Source organism: Solanum stenotomum, chromosome 4 (assembly GCF_019186545.1).
Source record: "Solanum stenotomum isolate F172 chromosome 4, ASM1918654v1, whole genome shotgun sequence".
NCBI classification, from domain to species: Eukaryota; Viridiplantae; Streptophyta; class Magnoliopsida; order Solanales; family Solanaceae; genus Solanum; species Solanum stenotomum.
In genome coordinates, this window is record NC_064285.1 from 58,885,418 (window position 1) to 58,903,321 (window position 17,904).

Here is a 17,904-nt window from a genome sequence, read left to right on the forward strand (position 1 = left end):
GATTATAGTAGTCGTACTACCAGCGAATTTTCCTTCATTCTCCTGTTACTGCTTGCTGCATTGGCCACTAAATTGAGCAAAAAAAGAGCTCATAAGAAAAAGTTAGAGAGATCCATATCAAATAGAATGGTCAAGAAACATGGCTTGCTTTCATTTTCAGCTGAAACAACCACAACGTTTCTCTTGTCCGCATTCCCCCTCACTCTATTGAGACGGCAATAGCTCCATTTGTCGCGTCCCCAAGAGGCATATTCGAGCACATATATACTCTGATGCTCACATGATCTATTTCTTTTTTAAAAATAAAACACCGTTCAGGTTCAAAATATGTATTTTGTTCTTTATCATTGCTCCACATATAGCTCTTTTGTGTTCTAAGTCATTTACACAACTTCAACACATCCCCCAAGTCAAATTTGAAATTCAAAATTCAAAAGATCACCAAGATATAAATGACCCTAATTAAAAGAGTGAGTTTACGATTTAAGTGTTTTGACCATACCATCGTACTCCGAGGCCCTTTACATTAATCAAAACAGAAGGAACAGTGACTATCTATTGTATTTCAAAAAGGTTGAGAGCAACTCTAGCGATGGCCTACAAGTGTGCAACTCAGAAGTACAACAAACAGCATAACCAATATGTTCCAGTGAGATCTGGAGAGAGTGGAGTTATACACCGACCTTACCCCTACCTTTTGATAGAACGTGTAACTCAAAACTACCATGAAAAATAATCCAAAAATATAGAAATGTATTACCTAAATGAACAGAATATCTAACTTAAACACATTATATTGACATAAAGGAAACTGAGATGGAACTTCTTTGATACCAATCTCGTTCCAAAGCATCTTTCGAACTCCCAGAAAATAAAAGTAAGGAAGAGCCCAACAGTTTCACAAATTCATCAAAGTTAAATCCTGACTATGAAAACATTGTTGATTTCCCAAACAAAAACGAAAGATGCGGAAACAAAGATGTCCCACAATATCAGCTTACGATGGTTGTACATTGGATGTCTGGTATTCCAGCATCTCAGCCCTGTATCTCTCCTTATCTCTCACACCTTTTTCCTGATACACCTGCATTAAAGGCAACCCAGAGCGAATATGAGTATGAGCTGAGAATTGATCTCGATTTTCCTCCACAGCATCAAAATATATTTACCATGGACATTTTAGTAACTCCAAAAAATCGTCTCAGTCTTACTGAGGACATCCAGGAATGACAACTTTATTATTAGAATAAAGTCTGGAACTGTGCCTTTATCCTGGCTTACTTCAGCCTTTAACAACACTAGACTAAGCTTGGAGTGAAATATCCAACAGTTTCATAGACAACCTTCTTATGTTCTTCTACTAGGATGCATATATTGGTAGTTGACAGACTGAACTACCGGTAGGCGGTAGCTACATTGCCTTGAAACATCCATATGCAAACAGAGATCCAAAATTTTACTACTCCCTTTGTTTCATATTATGTGTCTTAGTTTGTTTGAGCACGGAGTTTAAGAAACTAAGGGAGACTTTTGAATCTTTTGGTCTTGAATTAGATCTTTTGAAACTTCTGGTCTTAAACATGGAATGTAAGATGTTAGAATGAAAGAGTTACTAAATAAAGAAAGTGATATTTTTTTTCTGAACAAACTAGAAGGCTGAAGGACATGAAGACACGTAGATTGAAATAGAGAAAATACCATTTTTCACAATATCAATCCAGTATATGTGGCAACCACATTGAACAACACAGGCACGACTAATTAAGCCCCCCACCCCATCCTACCACCCTCTCCCTTAAATGTCTTTTTACTAAAAGAGGCAACTTTTGACATTTGGAACCATAAAATGCACCGGAATGACTCAGTGACAAAGGTGGTTAAACGCACCATAACTTTGCAACTATGCTGTCAAAATACAATCAAACTATGATTCTGCTTAGAAGTCACACGAGAGAACAAACAAATAAAGAACTAAGGGGTCGTTTGGTTGGGAACAAGTTATCCTGGAGTTAGCTATCCTGGGATAACTTATCCACCATGTATATGAGATAACTTATTCCATCACTATGATATAAATGGTGGGATAAGTTATCCCAAACATGACAACCAAACAAGATAAAAAAAATTTATCCCATCACTATTATATTTAATCCCTCACACCAAACGACCCCTAAGTTATTTATAAAGTTACTGTATGATGACAGTAGGAACATGTAAACAATCTCCTCTTCAAAAAAAAAAAATCCTTATTTCACTATCATCAAGTACCAAACCATTCCAGCTAGCAGATGTAGTTTGTGCACAAATATTAAGAATTAACATAAAAAGTGAATTTTTAATCTGTCAAGACATTATATCCAACCTGTTTCTCAGCCTCTGTGAGTCGACTCCAAAGAATTCCAATCCTTTTGCTGATAGCTCTCTCTTGCCCCTGATATGAAGGCTTCAACGTTGCATAATGCTCAGCAAAGAAAAAATTATAACCACTTCGATTTGGCTTGGGTCGAGAGGGGTCCTTCAAAGCCAACTGTCTTTTCCTAATCCTTTGGGAAGGCCTAGCCAAAGTATTCACCTTTTGGAATTGATTTGGTAATGCAGGTGTATGATACAGTACACCATTTAAATTCTCCGAGCCCAGGTTCACAGAGATTACATAACCATAATCAAACTTTGCATCAATTGTTCCTACCAGTGAATTCCCATCCTCCAGATTATAGCTCACTGCAAGTTGCATGATAATTTGGACACATGATAAACATGTCTAGCCACTGTTAAACAGAATATTACAAACACATAGGAGCTACAGAAAAAATAAATAAAAAATAAAAAGCAAAGTTGCAGGAGAGAAAAGCAATCCCCCTACAAGCAACATCAAGTTTCAATACTTCTTTGTTGGAGCTATTTTGAATTTTCAAACAAATAAAAGGTGATGCACTCCATCTCATATCAAAGTAATGGGACAAAAACAACATAAACAGGAGTCAGGATCTCATGAAAGAAAATTAAGGTTTTAAAAGATTGGAAGCACACCTGAACTTTGATCCATAGCAACGCTATCATCATTAGCATGTTCAGCTGCAGAGCCACTGACATAACTACTTGTAGGATCTGCAGAACACATACAGCAACAACTTTTTCAGTTTTTATTTTACAACAAAAACATTAAAACAGATATAGGTAATTGATTGCAAAGTTTCCACCTACCAGCCACAGAAACAGAAGGCTCTTCTTTCCGAAAGTAATAAACCTGCTCAAAATGATAAAGCTTGGATAGATAGTATTTCCGCAAGACAAATGAAGCACTGGTCACAGAAGATGGAAATCTGAATATTCCTTTCACCTCCCCCCATTTTCTCTCTCTAATAACCTGCACCAAGTTCACAATACAGAACCTGAGTGAATACAAATCACATTACAGCAACCATATTAAGGGTGAAACAAAATTATTTTGGTCCTGATAAGAAAAAGAAAAAGTAAATTTGAGAATGTCAAACCAGAAATAAATTCACTGATTAGGTCTGCAAAAATCATCTGACGCAGTTCATGAGTGCTTGAACAAGAATAAATCAAAGGTAATACAAACCAAAACAAGTAGGTCACATCAGCTGATGCATTCTTAATTCTTGTTCAGGCAGTTGACAGATAGAACAAAAAAAGAACTCATTTAGGTAACACTCGCACACAACACCTGCAGATCCATCATTTCTCCTGCGACCACCAGATCTAGATGCTCTCTCTCCTCTGAGACTCTCTCTTTCTCTCACCTTTGAGATGGAAAATATGAATGACTCGCTATTTCATTTTATTTCTCTCTTCACCGGCTGCCACCAACAAATATGCTCTGTCCCATCTATTTCTTCAGCGACAATGCCTACTGCAGGTTTATCTTGACGGCGACTTCTACCAGCGTGGTTAGGCTTCCCTTCTTTCATTCTTCATTCCGGCAGCGTCTTTAGGGTTGTGGCATCAGTATATGCGGCAACAACAAGGAGGAGCAAATCTGGCAGGGTTCCACCAGTCTGACGGAAAATCAATCAGCTCATATTCCCGTTTCCTCATGTCTTTCGTCCTTTCTTTGCTTTTTTTCTGGGGACTTTTGCGATTTGCACTAATGTTTTACTGCGCATAATTGTGTTTATTAGACTAAATTTGTTTTCAGATTATTTCCTGTCATTGTTGATATGACTTGCCCTACTTCCCTGCCTCTATTTTTCAGTTTTGCTACCTGCCTGTTCATAGCTTATAGTGTTTCTTGTGTTCTTGCCTATAAACCATAGGGGTCATTTGGTAGGATGCATTAGAAAAAATAATGCATGCATTACCTTAGTGTACTACTAAAACATTGTTTGGTACACTTTTTCAATCTATATTAGTTATACACTCTATTTAGTATATTATGCTATGTATAAGTAATACATGGGAAACCGTGGTATTAGCAATACAAGGTGTTTCAATGCATGCATTAGCATGATTAAAGACATAATTGTCCCTCAAATCTTTTTCCACATCCTATCCATCATATTTGTGGAGGGTATTTCCGTAAACAAATAAATTTCTTGTGGAGAGCATTGACGAGGAGGAAACGGGGGAAAATGGGGAGAGATATAAGAAGGTGAAGAAGGAAGCCAAATTAGCGATTACAATGGCCAAAACAATAGTGTTTGAACACTTGCATGAAGAACTATAGGACAAAGGCAGGGAGAAGGTACACAACTTGCTAAGGCAAGAGAGCGGAGTGCCCGAGACCTAGACCAAGTAAAGTGTTAGGAAGATTAAGGACATGTACGATGGAACCAAGACACAAGTGAGGAGACTCGGAGCACTTTCCAATCATGACAGGGTAGCAAGAAGGAGCAATGCGCAGTTTATTTTTATTTTGCCTTGGTGATGGATGTACTGACATGACATATCCAAGGGGAGGTTCCTTGGTGTGTACTATTTGCAGGTGATATAGTATTGATTGACGAGACTCACGGCGGGATGACGATAAGCTAGAGGTTTGAAGACAGACCCTGGAGTCTAAGGGTTCAGGTTGAGCAGGATGAAGGCAAAGTACTTAGAGTGCAAGTTCAGTGACGTTACCCATGAGGTAGATGTGGAAGTAACGATTGATACTCGAGTTATTGCCAGGAGAAAAATTTGAAGAATGTCCAGGCTTATTAATCCAACAGTTGTGGGGCAATAGATGGGGTAGATTGGGTGGAGCTTAAAGCATCAGGCACTAGGGTAGGTATTCTTTTGATCTGGGACAAAAGGAAATGGGTTAAGGTGGATACGTTGTCATTCTATTTCTTGTATGTTGGAAAGTTCTAATGAGAACTTTAGATGGTGCTTTACTAGTATTTATGGTCCTCGCACAAATCCGGAAAGGGAGGAGATGTGGGATGAATTAGCAGGAGTCAGGGAGCTCTAGGAAGATAAATGGTGGGGTGGGGGGACTTCAATGTTTGTAGATTTAAATGTGAAAGAATGCACAGTACCAGAAAATCCACAGGAATGGAATTTTTTTCAAACATAATCAAAGATCTTGAATTAATTGATTTGCTATTACAAGGAACACAATTCACTTGGTCCAGAGGTGTTAACTCCCTCAAGCTTCAGGAATAGACAGATTTCTTATTTCACCAGATTGGAGTGATTCCTTTAGAGTTGTGAGACAAATTGCTTTGCCAAAGGTAATCTCAGACCACAGACCTATATTACTGGAAAATGGCGATTTGGATCCATCTCCATCATACTTTAAGTTTGAGTATATACGGCTGGAGGTAGAAGACTTCACTGATAAACTTAAAGTATGGTAGGAAAGTTACAACTTTAACGGTAGGCCAGACTTCATCTTCAGTCAAAAATTGAAAAGACTGAAAAAAGATATCACAATCTGGAACAAAAAGGAATTTGGGAAACTGGAGGAAGGCCTTGAATGATCGGTTATCATTGGAACATACCATCGAAGGAAGGCAACATAGTCCCAATGAGGCAGAGACCATGACTGCTTTGAGAGTCGAAATTCAACAAGTAGCTAAAATTGAAGAGGTATCTTGGAGGAAAAAGTCGAGGTGCTTGTGGCTAAAGGAGGGGGGCAGAAACACCAAATATTTTCAAAAGACTGCCGATTCAAATAGGAGATATAACTGTATTGACAGGCTATTGGTGGGGGGTGAGATCATTGAAGACAAGGAGATGGTGAAGGGGAAAACTCTAGAGTTCTTTGAGAACTTATACACTGAACCTGTATCATGGAGGCCACCTACAATTTTTGAAGACATAGCCTCCTTAACTGAAGAGGAAAGCAACTTCGTGGAGGCTATGTTTGAAGAGGAAGAATTATTAGCGGCCATAAATGTCAGTGCACCTAACAAGGCCTCTGGGCCTTATGGGTTTACTATGGCATTTTTCAGAAATCATGGGACTTTATCAAGCCAGACTTGTTAGCAACCTTGCAACATTATCACCAACATTGTTAGTTGGTAAATCTTGCAATGCTTTATTCATAGCACTCATCCCCAAGAAGAAAGGAGCAATAGAGCTGAGAGAATACAGGCCCATTAGTTTAATTGGCAGCACTTACAAGATTGTTGCAAAGATCCTAGCAGGAAGATTAAAGAAAGTAACTGGGAAGTTGGTCTCAAATCATCAGAATGCATTTATTCAAACGAGGCAAATTACAGATGCTTCCCTCATAGCTAACGATGTTGTCCTAGGCTGGCAGCAAAAACAGGTGAATGGTGGTTTGTTATGCAAGTCAGACATTGAGAATGCATTTGACCCATTGAATTGCTCCTACCTCATTTCTATCCTCAAGCAAAGGGGATTTTGGGAAAGGTGGATCAAGTGGATAACATTCAACATATCTACAGTTTAAGTACTCAATCCTCATCAACAGAAGCCCAGTAGGATTCTTCTCCCCTCAGAGAGGATTAAGGCAGGGTGAACCTCTCTCTCCTTTTCTGTTCATAATAGCAATGAAGGGACTGAGCAAAATGTTGGACAAAGCCAAGCAAATGCAGTGGATAAATGGTTTTGATGTAGGGAGGTATAGACCATTTGTTATACACAGATGATACACTAATTTTCTGTGGGACTGAAAGGAGTCAGATCCTATATTTAAACCTAACTCTTGATTTTTGAAGCTATTTCAGGTCTCAACATTAACATGCTGAAAAGTGTAATCTACCCCGTTAATGAATTGCTTAATATAGAGGAACTAGCTGCCATCATGGGGTGTAGCATTGGAGCATTTCCAACGACCTATTAAGGACTTCCTCTTGGAGCTAAGTTCAAAATAGAAGGTGTCCGGAGTAGAGTTATAGAGAAATTTGAAAAGAGACTGGCTTCTTGGCAAATGCAGTATTTATCTATGGGAGGCAGACTTACTTTAATCAGTAGTGTGCTAGATAGCATTCCAACTTATAATATGTCTCTCCACCCCTTTCCTGGAAAGGTCTTGAAAAAACTTGACAACATAAGAATAAGAAGGATTTCCTTTTGAAGGAAACAACAATGTGCATAGGGATGGCAATGGGGCGGGGCGGGTTGAAGTGGTTTTTTTTTAATTAATGTGGGGCAGGGCGGGTTGCGGGTATATGTGATTTTATGTGGGTTCAAACTTAATTTTAACTTTTTACCTGTTATAAGAGTGATAGAGCATTATTTATTAAGTTAATTCATTAAAGCTACTAAAATATTCAAGACAATAAATGAAAATGGTTCAATAAAAAATAATACAATTTCTTACGTGTTTCCTAATTGACCTAAAAATAAAATTTTAAGTCACTATCCTATTATTAAATTAATACAACTTAATGAAAAAATGAATTTATTTTTATGAATTTTTTTTTTAGTATTAAACATAACTAGAAAAAGAAAATATTAAAAAAATTATGCGGGGCGGGGTGGGGCGGGTTGAAAGTGAAAAGAGTTACTATGCGGGGCGAATTAAAAAAATTTCGGGTTAAGCTCAACCCGCACCGCCCCACCCTACACCGCCCCATTGCCATCCCTAAATGTGCACAATTTTCACCTAGTTGAGTGGGACGAAGTCATATTGCCTAAGAGGATAGGGGGTTTGTGCATAAAAGATTTAGCCTTACATAACAAGTGTCTCCTGATGAAGTGGCTATGGAAATATACACAGGAGGAGAAAAGCTTATGGAGGGAAATCATAATTGCCAAGCATGGAGCACTGAATCACTGGTGATCAAAGCTGTCAAATGAACCATATGGGGTTGGATTATGGAAGTATATGTGCAATCTATGGGAAGAGTTCTCACAGTTCCACAATCTTGTAGCAGGAAATGGCCAGAGAATCAATTTTTGGGAAGACAAATGGCTTGGGAATTCTCCTGTAATGTTCGACTTCCCAACATTTTTCCTGACTCAACAGTCTAACAGAACAGGGAAGGAAATGTTTGGAACCTAATCCTCAGGAGGAACCTACCAGACTGGGAGTTAGAGGAAATGATAAATCTGCTAGCAGCACTTCGTTAGCAAACATCAACCCCCTACGCCCAAACCAATTCAAATGGGGAGTTACAAATAAAAAGGAATTCTCAGTGAAGGTAGCCTACAAACTTCTAGGTCCACTGAGCACAATCACAGAGAGTTGGTCATGGAATCTTATTTGGAAGAGCAAATTCCCCTCAATATAAGTTGCGCAGTTGGACTGCCATGTATGAAGCATGTTTGACACAAGACAACCTAGTAAAGAGGAAGTTTCACATGGTCAACACTCAACGGAGGCTATATGTGCCTGAGGGAAACAGAAACACATAGCCACCTTTTTCTACAATGCCCTATGGCATCGAATCTATGGATGTTTATAACACTTTTTCGGCTCAGATGGGTCATGCCACAAAACATCAAAGATGCATTTGAAAGCTAGGACAAATGGAAAGTTGATAGCCCCATCAAGATAATATGGAAGATGATACCAGCAGCTATTTGTCGGAGTATATGGAATGAGAGAAATAAAAGATACTTTGATGGGATATCAACTACCTACCAATCTCTAAGAGCTAAATGCCTTATGTATCTATATAGCTGGGTTTATTTTTATTTTTTTTTAGAAAGATAAAGCTGTATTCCTCAGCAATGTGGGTATGTTGTCAACCATCAAAAAAATTACAGTGCAAGTAATCATAATTACAGAGAGCCTAAGAAGTCTACTAACTGTTCTACCTCATCTATACCCTCTTCTTTACACCAAAGATATAAAGTATTATTGCAATTTTCGTTTACTTTCTGCATTGGATTAGTAATATTCTCAAAACATCTATTATTTCTTTCCTTCCAGATTGACCACCATATGCAAGAAGGGACTATGCTCCACCATTTTTTCTGTTTTTTACTCCCACCTCTCATCATCCAGCAGGTTAGAAGATCTGCCATATGCTCAGGCATCAACCATGGTTTTTGGAGGATATTAAGAAACATATGCCACACCTGAGAAGTCACTCTACAATGAAGAAACAAATGACTATTTGTTTCCTCCTTTTCCTTGCAAAAGAAGCATCTTGAGACAATTTCAAAACCTCTCTTTTTTCAGTTTCTCCTGAGTCAGACACGCTCTTCTAGATACCGTCCATGTGAAACACTTGATCTTGGTAGGAATATTAGATTTCCATATTTGTTTCCAAGGTCCAGGGATATTCCCAGGTTCTGAGGATAAATTTCTTCTGTACAATCTTCCAACTGAAAATTTTCCATCCCTATCATGTTTCCATCTGATTGTATCAGGGCTGGTATTTAAACCAGAGAAATCATTCAATCTTTGCAGTAAGCGCTGGGTTTATTTGTCCCCTATAGATTCCCTGGATACCCTTTTGAACTTTGCTAGCTCCTTATCTTTATTATAATGTCTGTAATGGAGCTTCTTAGTTANCTTCTTTACACCAAAGATATAAAGTATTAATGCAATTTTCTTTTACTTTCTGCATTGGATTAGTAATATTCTCAAAACAGCTATTATTTCTTTCCTTCCAGATTGACCACCATATGCAAGAAGGGACTATGCTCCACCATTTTTTCTGTTTTTTACTCCCACCTCTTGTCATCCAGCAGGTTAGAAGATCTGCCATATGCTCAGGCATCACCCATGGTTTTTGGAGGATATTAAGAAACATATGCCACACCTGAGAAGTCACTCTACAATGAAGAAACAAATGACTATTTGTTTCCTCCTTTTCCTTGCAAAAGAAGCATCTTGAGACAATTTCAAAACCTCTCTTTTTTCAGTTTCTCCTGAGTCAGACACGCTCTTCTAGATACCGTCCATGTGAAACACTTGATCTTGGTAGGAATATTAGATTTCCATATTTGTTTCCAAGGTCCAGGGATATTCCCAGGTTCTGAGGATAAATTTCTTCTGTACAATCTTCCAACTGAAATTTTCCATCCCTATCATGTTTCCATCTGATTGTATCAGGGATGGTATTTAAACCAGAGAAATCATTCAATCTTTGCAGTAAGCGCTGGGTTTATTTGTCCCCTATAGATTCCCTGGATACCCTTTTGAACTTTGCTAGCTCCTTATCTTTATTATAATGTCTGTAATGGAGCTTCTTAGTTACTTTTGCTACTACTCTATTGTAACTTACATGCATCTCCTTGGTGCCAGCAATGGAAACCTTTGTTTCAGCAAAAAAGAAAAAAGGAATTTGCTTATTTGAGGAAGTTAGAGGCCTAAGGGCATTGTTGGAAAGAAATACACAAATTGTTGTTGTAATTAAACTTTCTTTATTATCATGATCATGCATATACATTCATTTGTCATGGATCATGGATATGGTATGGTGGTTACAAAAGATTGAGGAAAATCTGAGGTCGATACGGGGTAGTGATATTGTGATGATGTTGAGGTCATTACCGGAGGAGTATATGGACCTCGCAAGTCCCCCATGCGTCCTAGCTAAGTGCATGCCACTATTGAGCAGGTTTATACTGGTAGGATCATTGGTCATTGCAATCCATGTTATCATTTTGCATTACTTTGTACCTTTTTTTGTTTATCCGCCTTAACTGATGCTCTTGTATTTACTTATCATATAATTCTAGTTAGCTTCCTTATTCCCATTTTGCAACAGTTAGTGGACTATTATATTGACTTAGCGAGATTCATTAAATACTTTTCATGATATAATTGTCTAACTCTAGCGCGATAGGCATATGATGCCAACTAAGAACACATGTTAGTGTATTTATACTACTCTTGTTGCATCTCTTTTATGCAGATCCTAGCACTAGCAGATTCATTTTATCTGAAGTGTTGGTGAGCTACCTATCGTTCAAAGTGCCTAGCTTCTTCTATCTTGTATATCTGTCTTTTTATGATTTCTAATAGTCTTATATTTTGAAGTAATGTATTCAATTTAGATGCACTTGTACTACTAGTGACACTAGATTTTGGGTGTATTTCTTACTTCTACACTTCTATTATATCCATGAAAGCTTTGGGTTTTGAGACTTGATTTCGCTAGTCTTATTATTTCCGCATGATTGTTTGATATTAATTTTGGTGGAGGGTTGGCCTACCTACCGGTGGGATAGTGCAATTACCATCATGACCATGGATTTTGAGTCGTCACACCTCTTATTTGTGAAAAAAAAAATCATTTTTCTTTAATAAATATCGTCTTATAATTCATAACTTACTACAATCGGTACATTATTGTCAACCTTTAACTAAAAAATATTATAATCAATAAGTTCTCGACCTTTTCCTACGCCTTGCATGACTACTACTTATCACAAACCTATTTATCCATCAAAATATTGAAATATGATAAGAGTGTTTTCTAAGGATATGCTAACATCTTTGTAAAACATATTTTCCATAAACATTTTCTACCAAATGAGCCTGTGTAACAAGTTAATTATTGCGCTTCCTATTACCAAAAATAATCATGGAATATGACCTGTCAAAATTTTAGCAATTTTCAACTTTTTAAGAAAAAAGTAAAACAATTTCCTTAAAACAAGATTACACTAATCAATTTATTTAAAATTTGAACCCCAAATTACGAAATTTCTTAATTAGACTACATTGACATTTCTTGTTTGGCATCTATAAAAGCCACACACCTCTTTAAGTTTTATATATTCTACTCCAAAAGAAAGTGTTTTTTTTGTTAAAGTATCAAATATGGCTACAAAAAAGGCTTAGGAATACTAGGAGAACTATAGTGAAAATGTGAGAAACTCCATCCTAAATAGTAGAAGAACAACAAGTTTGTTCAAGAAAGCAGAAGAACTTTCTATTTTGTGTGATGTAGAAGTCGCCATAATTATTTTTAGGCCGGGAATATCCAACCCATTGCTTGGAAATCAACAAGTCTGGCTCAGGATGTCTTAACGAGGTATTTAAGTTTTACAAAGTACGAAAGGCTTAAAAAGTTTGTCAACCGTGAAACCTATCTTCTAAGGAAAGAGGATAAGAAAGAAGAACAAATTAGCAAATTAGAGAAAATAAATGAGGAGAAGGAGATGGAACTCCTCTTCAACCAACTAATGGAGGGAAAAAGTATTAATGAACTTGATGCAAGACAAATGAAAGGTTTGTTAAAGGTGTTTGTTGCTAAAACGGCTAAAATTAACGAAAGAAAGATACAATTGGAAAAACCTCCAAATCCTCCATCCAACAACAACAATGTTATATCAACAAGTCTAGTGGAAGATTTATTGAATGATGGTTATTTTTTTGAGACTATGGCTGCAATAGGGGATGGAAGCGGTACAGAGACTGGACCAACAGAAGGCAATGACACCAATGCTGAAGATGATGGACATTCCAAGGACCTCGATTGAGAATATAATAATTATATTGTTTTATCATTGTTTTTTCAAGTTGCTTTTTTCATAGTGTGCGTCTTAATTTGTTGCATTTTTCTATCCATTTTGTGTTATTGTACTTTTTATTTCAATTATTTATGAATGTTATTCTATTTTGTTGGAAAAATGAACTTATGTTGTTCAACCAACAAGTTAATTGTGTCAAACTTTTGGACTAAGTTGAATCTTTATTTATAGCCGTATATATTTTATTTCTCTTCAGTTTAGCAACTTGTGATATTTGATACAAAAGGTATTTGATGTGCATGTTAAAATTTAGAAATTACTACCCCACATATAGCAGCGTATTCAATCCATCAAAGAAAAGCTTCAATCTTTATAAACCTCGCGAAATAAAAATTCTAGTCTCAACATTCACCATTTTTAGGGGGTGTCGAATTGGATTTTTTTAAGTGACTCATAATCTAAAAGCTAAAAGCCGTAAGTTGGGAACACCCAACTTTTGGCTTTTGACCTTTTTTTTAATACTTTTTCAGCCTAAAAGAAAGTGCTTAAAAGCACTTATTGTGTTTCCAAAAGTGTCTCTCTCTCTCTTATATGGTCGGCCTTACTCCTTTGTTCTCCTCCTTGTCTTCTCTTCTTCTATGCCTTTCCTATATTCTTCCCAGTTGGCCCCCTACATCTCCTCCTCCACTCCATCTCTTCAATGATTTAGTGTTTGAAGTGGTTGATAAAGGTTGCCCAAATATGAAGTTGTTACCTTAGAGCTTTATTTGAGATGGTCAAAATAGCATGGAGTTTGTGGATTTGAGGTGTTTGAAGGAGCTTTGAATGTGGTTTCACCCGGTGAAGTTTGTATGTTTAGATTTGCGGTAATGGATAGTGTTCCATAGAAAATAGGAAGTTGTTAGTGGCCTCACGATGGAGTCGTGGTAATTTTTCTAACCTTGGTAACAATTCAAGCAATTATTAGTTGCTTTTGAACTTTTAATCTCTAATTGTAGAATCACAAATTTTGTCAGAAGTGTATAATCAGTGCATACTTGATGAATATTCGATATATAATTGGTGTATCTTAATGTACAATGTATGTATTTATCATGTCATAATGACCGAAGATTGCATCTTAGTATTGATTTTCTCATCTTTTCTCCCCTTAAACCTCACTCCTCTAAAGCTACAACAAACAACTGCAATTTACAAGGTATCACTCAAGTTTACACTGTTTTACCTTTAAAAATTCCCACCTTATCACCAAAGTGGTTCTAACATTTTGTATGGGTCGCACCTGTGCATTCAAAATTTGACATATTTAATCAAAATTTTCATGGATTATTAATTGGGAACTTCTTATGCAGTTAAGCCAAGCCCAGTGGAGCCTTTTGGATGTATATATCTCAGATATACAAACATCTGCATGCCTATACGTATTCACAAAGACAACATGTATGCTTTTTATAAGATAGGGAAGTTTTATTAAGGCAAGTACTAAGACTGTCAATATACAGCAACAAAATACAAATGCTCTTAACATAGCATAAACATAGTTGTGTCGTATCATATATCCTAGCTTCCTCAGCCACAACTGTAAGTTTTTGTATGTAAAGGGGAACATGTATTTAACAAATGAAACCAGAGAAAGAATAGGAAAAGCTTCACAGACCTTCGAACTAGCATTTGACGGGGATAAGTCTAAAGGAGTCAAAACCCATTATTATATTTTAACATGATTTAGGATCTATGAGGCTATGACATCCAATTTAATCAGAAGGAAAAGAATTAGTTTCATGTGTCAACATGCTTACATTTACAGTAGCTTCTTTTTCTCTTTTTTTTTATTAGGCATTTTACTGTAGTTTCATACCAAAGATTCTCTCTCAAAAATTAAAATACATTTTAAAGTGAAAGATGATATATATGTCACAAGAAAAATGTGTGTTTGTACATACCTTTTCTATTCCACCTCGAGATGTAACCTCCACAAAAAGACGGTGTAAATCTAGTGGTGTTCCTGCTACAAGAGGGATCCTGTAAACCAGGTTAAGTTAGGATGAAAGGAGGAAATATCACACTGACGTTTTTGAAAAAAAAGATCACCACACTTCATCATTGACTTTTTGTTTACTCTATAAGCAATTAGCAAATTTGACAAATCAAAAGAACCTCTTTAACATGAGCCTGCAGTTTGATAAATTACAATTAAGTCATTTCTATGGTCAATAAGATGTAACTAAACTTTGACTCCGATCATTTCTCTCCAAAATGAAGACTTTGTACCCTACAAGATAACAAAAGTTAATCTTTATCTACATTGGTTTGACTACCATTTACAGTACTAAAAAAAGTTAAGCTTATCACGCTTATTACGAAAGACTATATATAGAACTATTTATCATCCTATAACTTTGGAATAGTGTTTTAGACGGCGAAAGGCGATAAAAGGCGACAAGGGTCTGCCTCGCCACAAGGCGAGGAGCTCGCCTTTTTGAAGTGTGGCACCAATTAATACCAAAAAAGTTAAAATATTTAATTGCTTATGTAAATAATCAAAATCTCAATAGCAATAACATATTAGCAAATTTTTTAATTCAAAAACTGAAAATAGATAGTACATACTAAAAGTCTAGAACTTGAATGAGAAAAAAACAAAACAAAAATCAAAACACAGGTAGAAGTGACTCTGAAGTCTGAAGAAGAAGGAAAAAGAAACCGAGGAAGAAGAAATTTGAAGAAGAAAGAAGAAATATGTATTGGTTGGACTTTGTAGTAGTCGGAAAAGTTTGGCTGGTCACCAAGGAGTCTAGTCGTAAGCCCTAAAATTACCTTTTAACTTTTAAAACCCTAAATTGGTCGCCTTTTTTAAGAAAATACAAAAGGCGACGCCTTTCTCACTTTTCTTGCCTCTCGCCTCTCGCCTCTCGCCTCTCGCCTCTCGCCTTTTGTCATCATGGCGTCGCCTTTTGAAGATCGTCTCACCTCTCGCCATTGGCGACGAGGCAATCGCCTTTCACAACACTGCTTTGGAAACCTTGCAGACCTACACGTTAAATGAACTTGCATAAACTAATTCCATCTATGCGTCTATTTATACATGCACTCCCCTACAAAATCCCCTACCTCGTGAATGATATACACCCACCTACTAAAAATGGGTCCTAGTACCATCCATGTTCAAAGAACTCTGAAGTGGATGCAATGAGCAAAAATCTCACTCGCAGGCCTTAAGGGCGAGCAAACACTCCAACCTGAGATGGGCCTATCTTGTATCGAAGTTGTTGCACATTATACAACTAGAACAATAAAGAAACAACTTTCTATTTACCCTACTATTTTGTACCTCAAAAGAGATTTCACTTTATGATGCTATTGATGGCTGTAAAATGTAGAGGCGTATCCATTGGTACACTATTACGAAAAAATGTATCTAAAATATAAATTTGAACAGCTTGACCTTTAGGTTCTTAATATGAACCGTTAAATTTTAAAAATTATAGGTCCAAAATACATAATATTAGTAGTTTTAAATTTTAATATACACATTTGATTTAATTATATAATTATTTTAGGAATTTTCAATGTAACACTCTTAAACTTAGAAAGATTAAAGTAAAAAAATAAAATAAAAATTAGTTGAAACATCAAAAGTGTTACCAATAATCACTTGGAGAGGTGTTACTCAAAAAAAGAATATAGATATAAAAAATAAATTTGTATCCTCAGTTAGAGAGGTGCACCCAATCATTATTGTATTTTTATATGAAACTTTAAATGTGGGTTCACACATCTATATTTAAGTATTTTTAAAAAAGATATAACACTACTATATATGATCTACAGAGGGGAGCATGGGTTCACGTTAACCCACGGAACCCCTCTAGATACGCCTCTGGTAAAATGCAAGGTGAAAATTGTTCCAAATATTCCAGTACAATGTAATACAACACAATACAATATAATACGATAAACTATGAAAAAATATGTAATAATCATCGAAATGGAGTATAAATGTTTCACAAAATAACATTGAACTTCTCATTGAAGAGACCGTAGAACTTATACGATATTGTGCAATATATATGCACAAGCACTCGCCTCCATCAAATTAAACAAAAAAACACTTAGTAATGCAATTATCTCCTAATTAATTAAACTATACCTAAAATGTATAGACATGAAATGAATAATTGTGCAATTGTGTTTTTTCCTCCAGTTTTAATATTACAGTGAGGTCATTAATTATTATTATAAATCAGAAGCAAGATAGATAATCCGAATACAATGAACAACGAAAAGCTAAGTAATTGAAGTCGTAAAATTAGTAAAGGCAAATAAGAAAGAGAAAGAAAATTAGACTAACTGGAAATTGGTTTGCAGTGATGCGGAGAATTGCTGAAGTTTGTTCCAGAAAAGTTGGGAATTTTGAACAATTTCATGGTATTCAGCTTCCGGCTTAGGGTAAGAGAGAGGTCCCCTTGGATAGCCTTGCGGCGGCGACGGCGACTGCAACGGCGGTTGCGGTTGCGGATTGTCAGACATTTTTTTTGCTGTGACGTGAGGTTTCTGTAGCTTTTGTCTTTTTATATTCATATAAAAACTAGGGTACGTGTCGATCAGTGCGTTGGGGTTGTTTTCGGACATAAAAGTTAAAGAGTTTTAATTTTATAATACTCTAATAATTTTAAGAAATAATAATTGAGTTCTAAATTTAAAATTTAATAAATTTATTAAAACAAATATAGCATTTGATAGAATCTATTTGATACGTGGACTACTAGCTAAAATCGAATTGTAGTCGATAAGTCAATCATAAAATTGGTTTATTGGTATTGAATTATCGAATAAACGATTGGAGAACAGATTAAACTGTTATAATTAACGGCTTGTTGGTATGGTGTGGCGGATTATTCAATTTCCTTATCGGATAAATTGTTAAATCTTTAAGAGTTATTATAGTTATATATTTAATTTAGGTATATTAATCTCATTTAATATTTTGCCATAATATATGAGAGTAATTATATATTTTTCATATGTTAGTNAAATTCAACGAAAATTAATTTTTTTCATTTCCGTTAGAGGAAAAGGGTATATGTTAGTCATTTGTATATAAGTAGGGAT

General features: G+C 36.1%; 1 protein-coding gene across 1 annotated transcript; it reads right to left on the reverse strand.

Annotated features, from left to right (window-relative positions):
* Positions 1 to 782: 782 nt before the first annotated feature.
* On the reverse strand, positions 783 to 17,342 carry LOC125863067 (high mobility group B protein 10). The gene is made up of 6 exons (XM_049543216.1): positions 17,144 to 17,342; positions 14,736 to 14,814; positions 3,205 to 3,367; positions 3,031 to 3,108; positions 2,363 to 2,721; positions 783 to 1,084 (listed from the first exon to the last, which is right to left on the reverse strand). The coding sequence occupies exons 1-6, from the start codon at positions 17,320 to 17,322 to the stop codon at positions 998 to 1,000; spliced, it is 945 nt and encodes a 314-aa protein (XP_049399173.1). The 5' UTR covers positions 17,323 to 17,342; the 3' UTR covers positions 783 to 997.
* Between the last annotated feature and the right edge of the window lie 562 nt (positions 17,343 to 17,904).

Bases quoted from the DNA above. Each gene is read 5' to 3' on its own strand.
- LOC125863067 (XM_049543216.1), bottom strand. From the start codon at position 17,322: ATGTCTGACAATCCGCAACCGCAACCGCCGTTGCAGTCGCCGTCGCCG. The intron at 14,815-17,143 runs GTTAGTCTAATT...CCTGGTTTACAG, and splicing joins TCACTGCAAACCAATTTCCA to GATCCCTCTTGTAGCAGGAA. The intron at 3,368-14,735 runs GTATGTACAAAC...AACTTGGTGCAG, and splicing joins CTCGAGGTGGAATAGAAAAG to GTTATTAGAGAGAGAAAATG.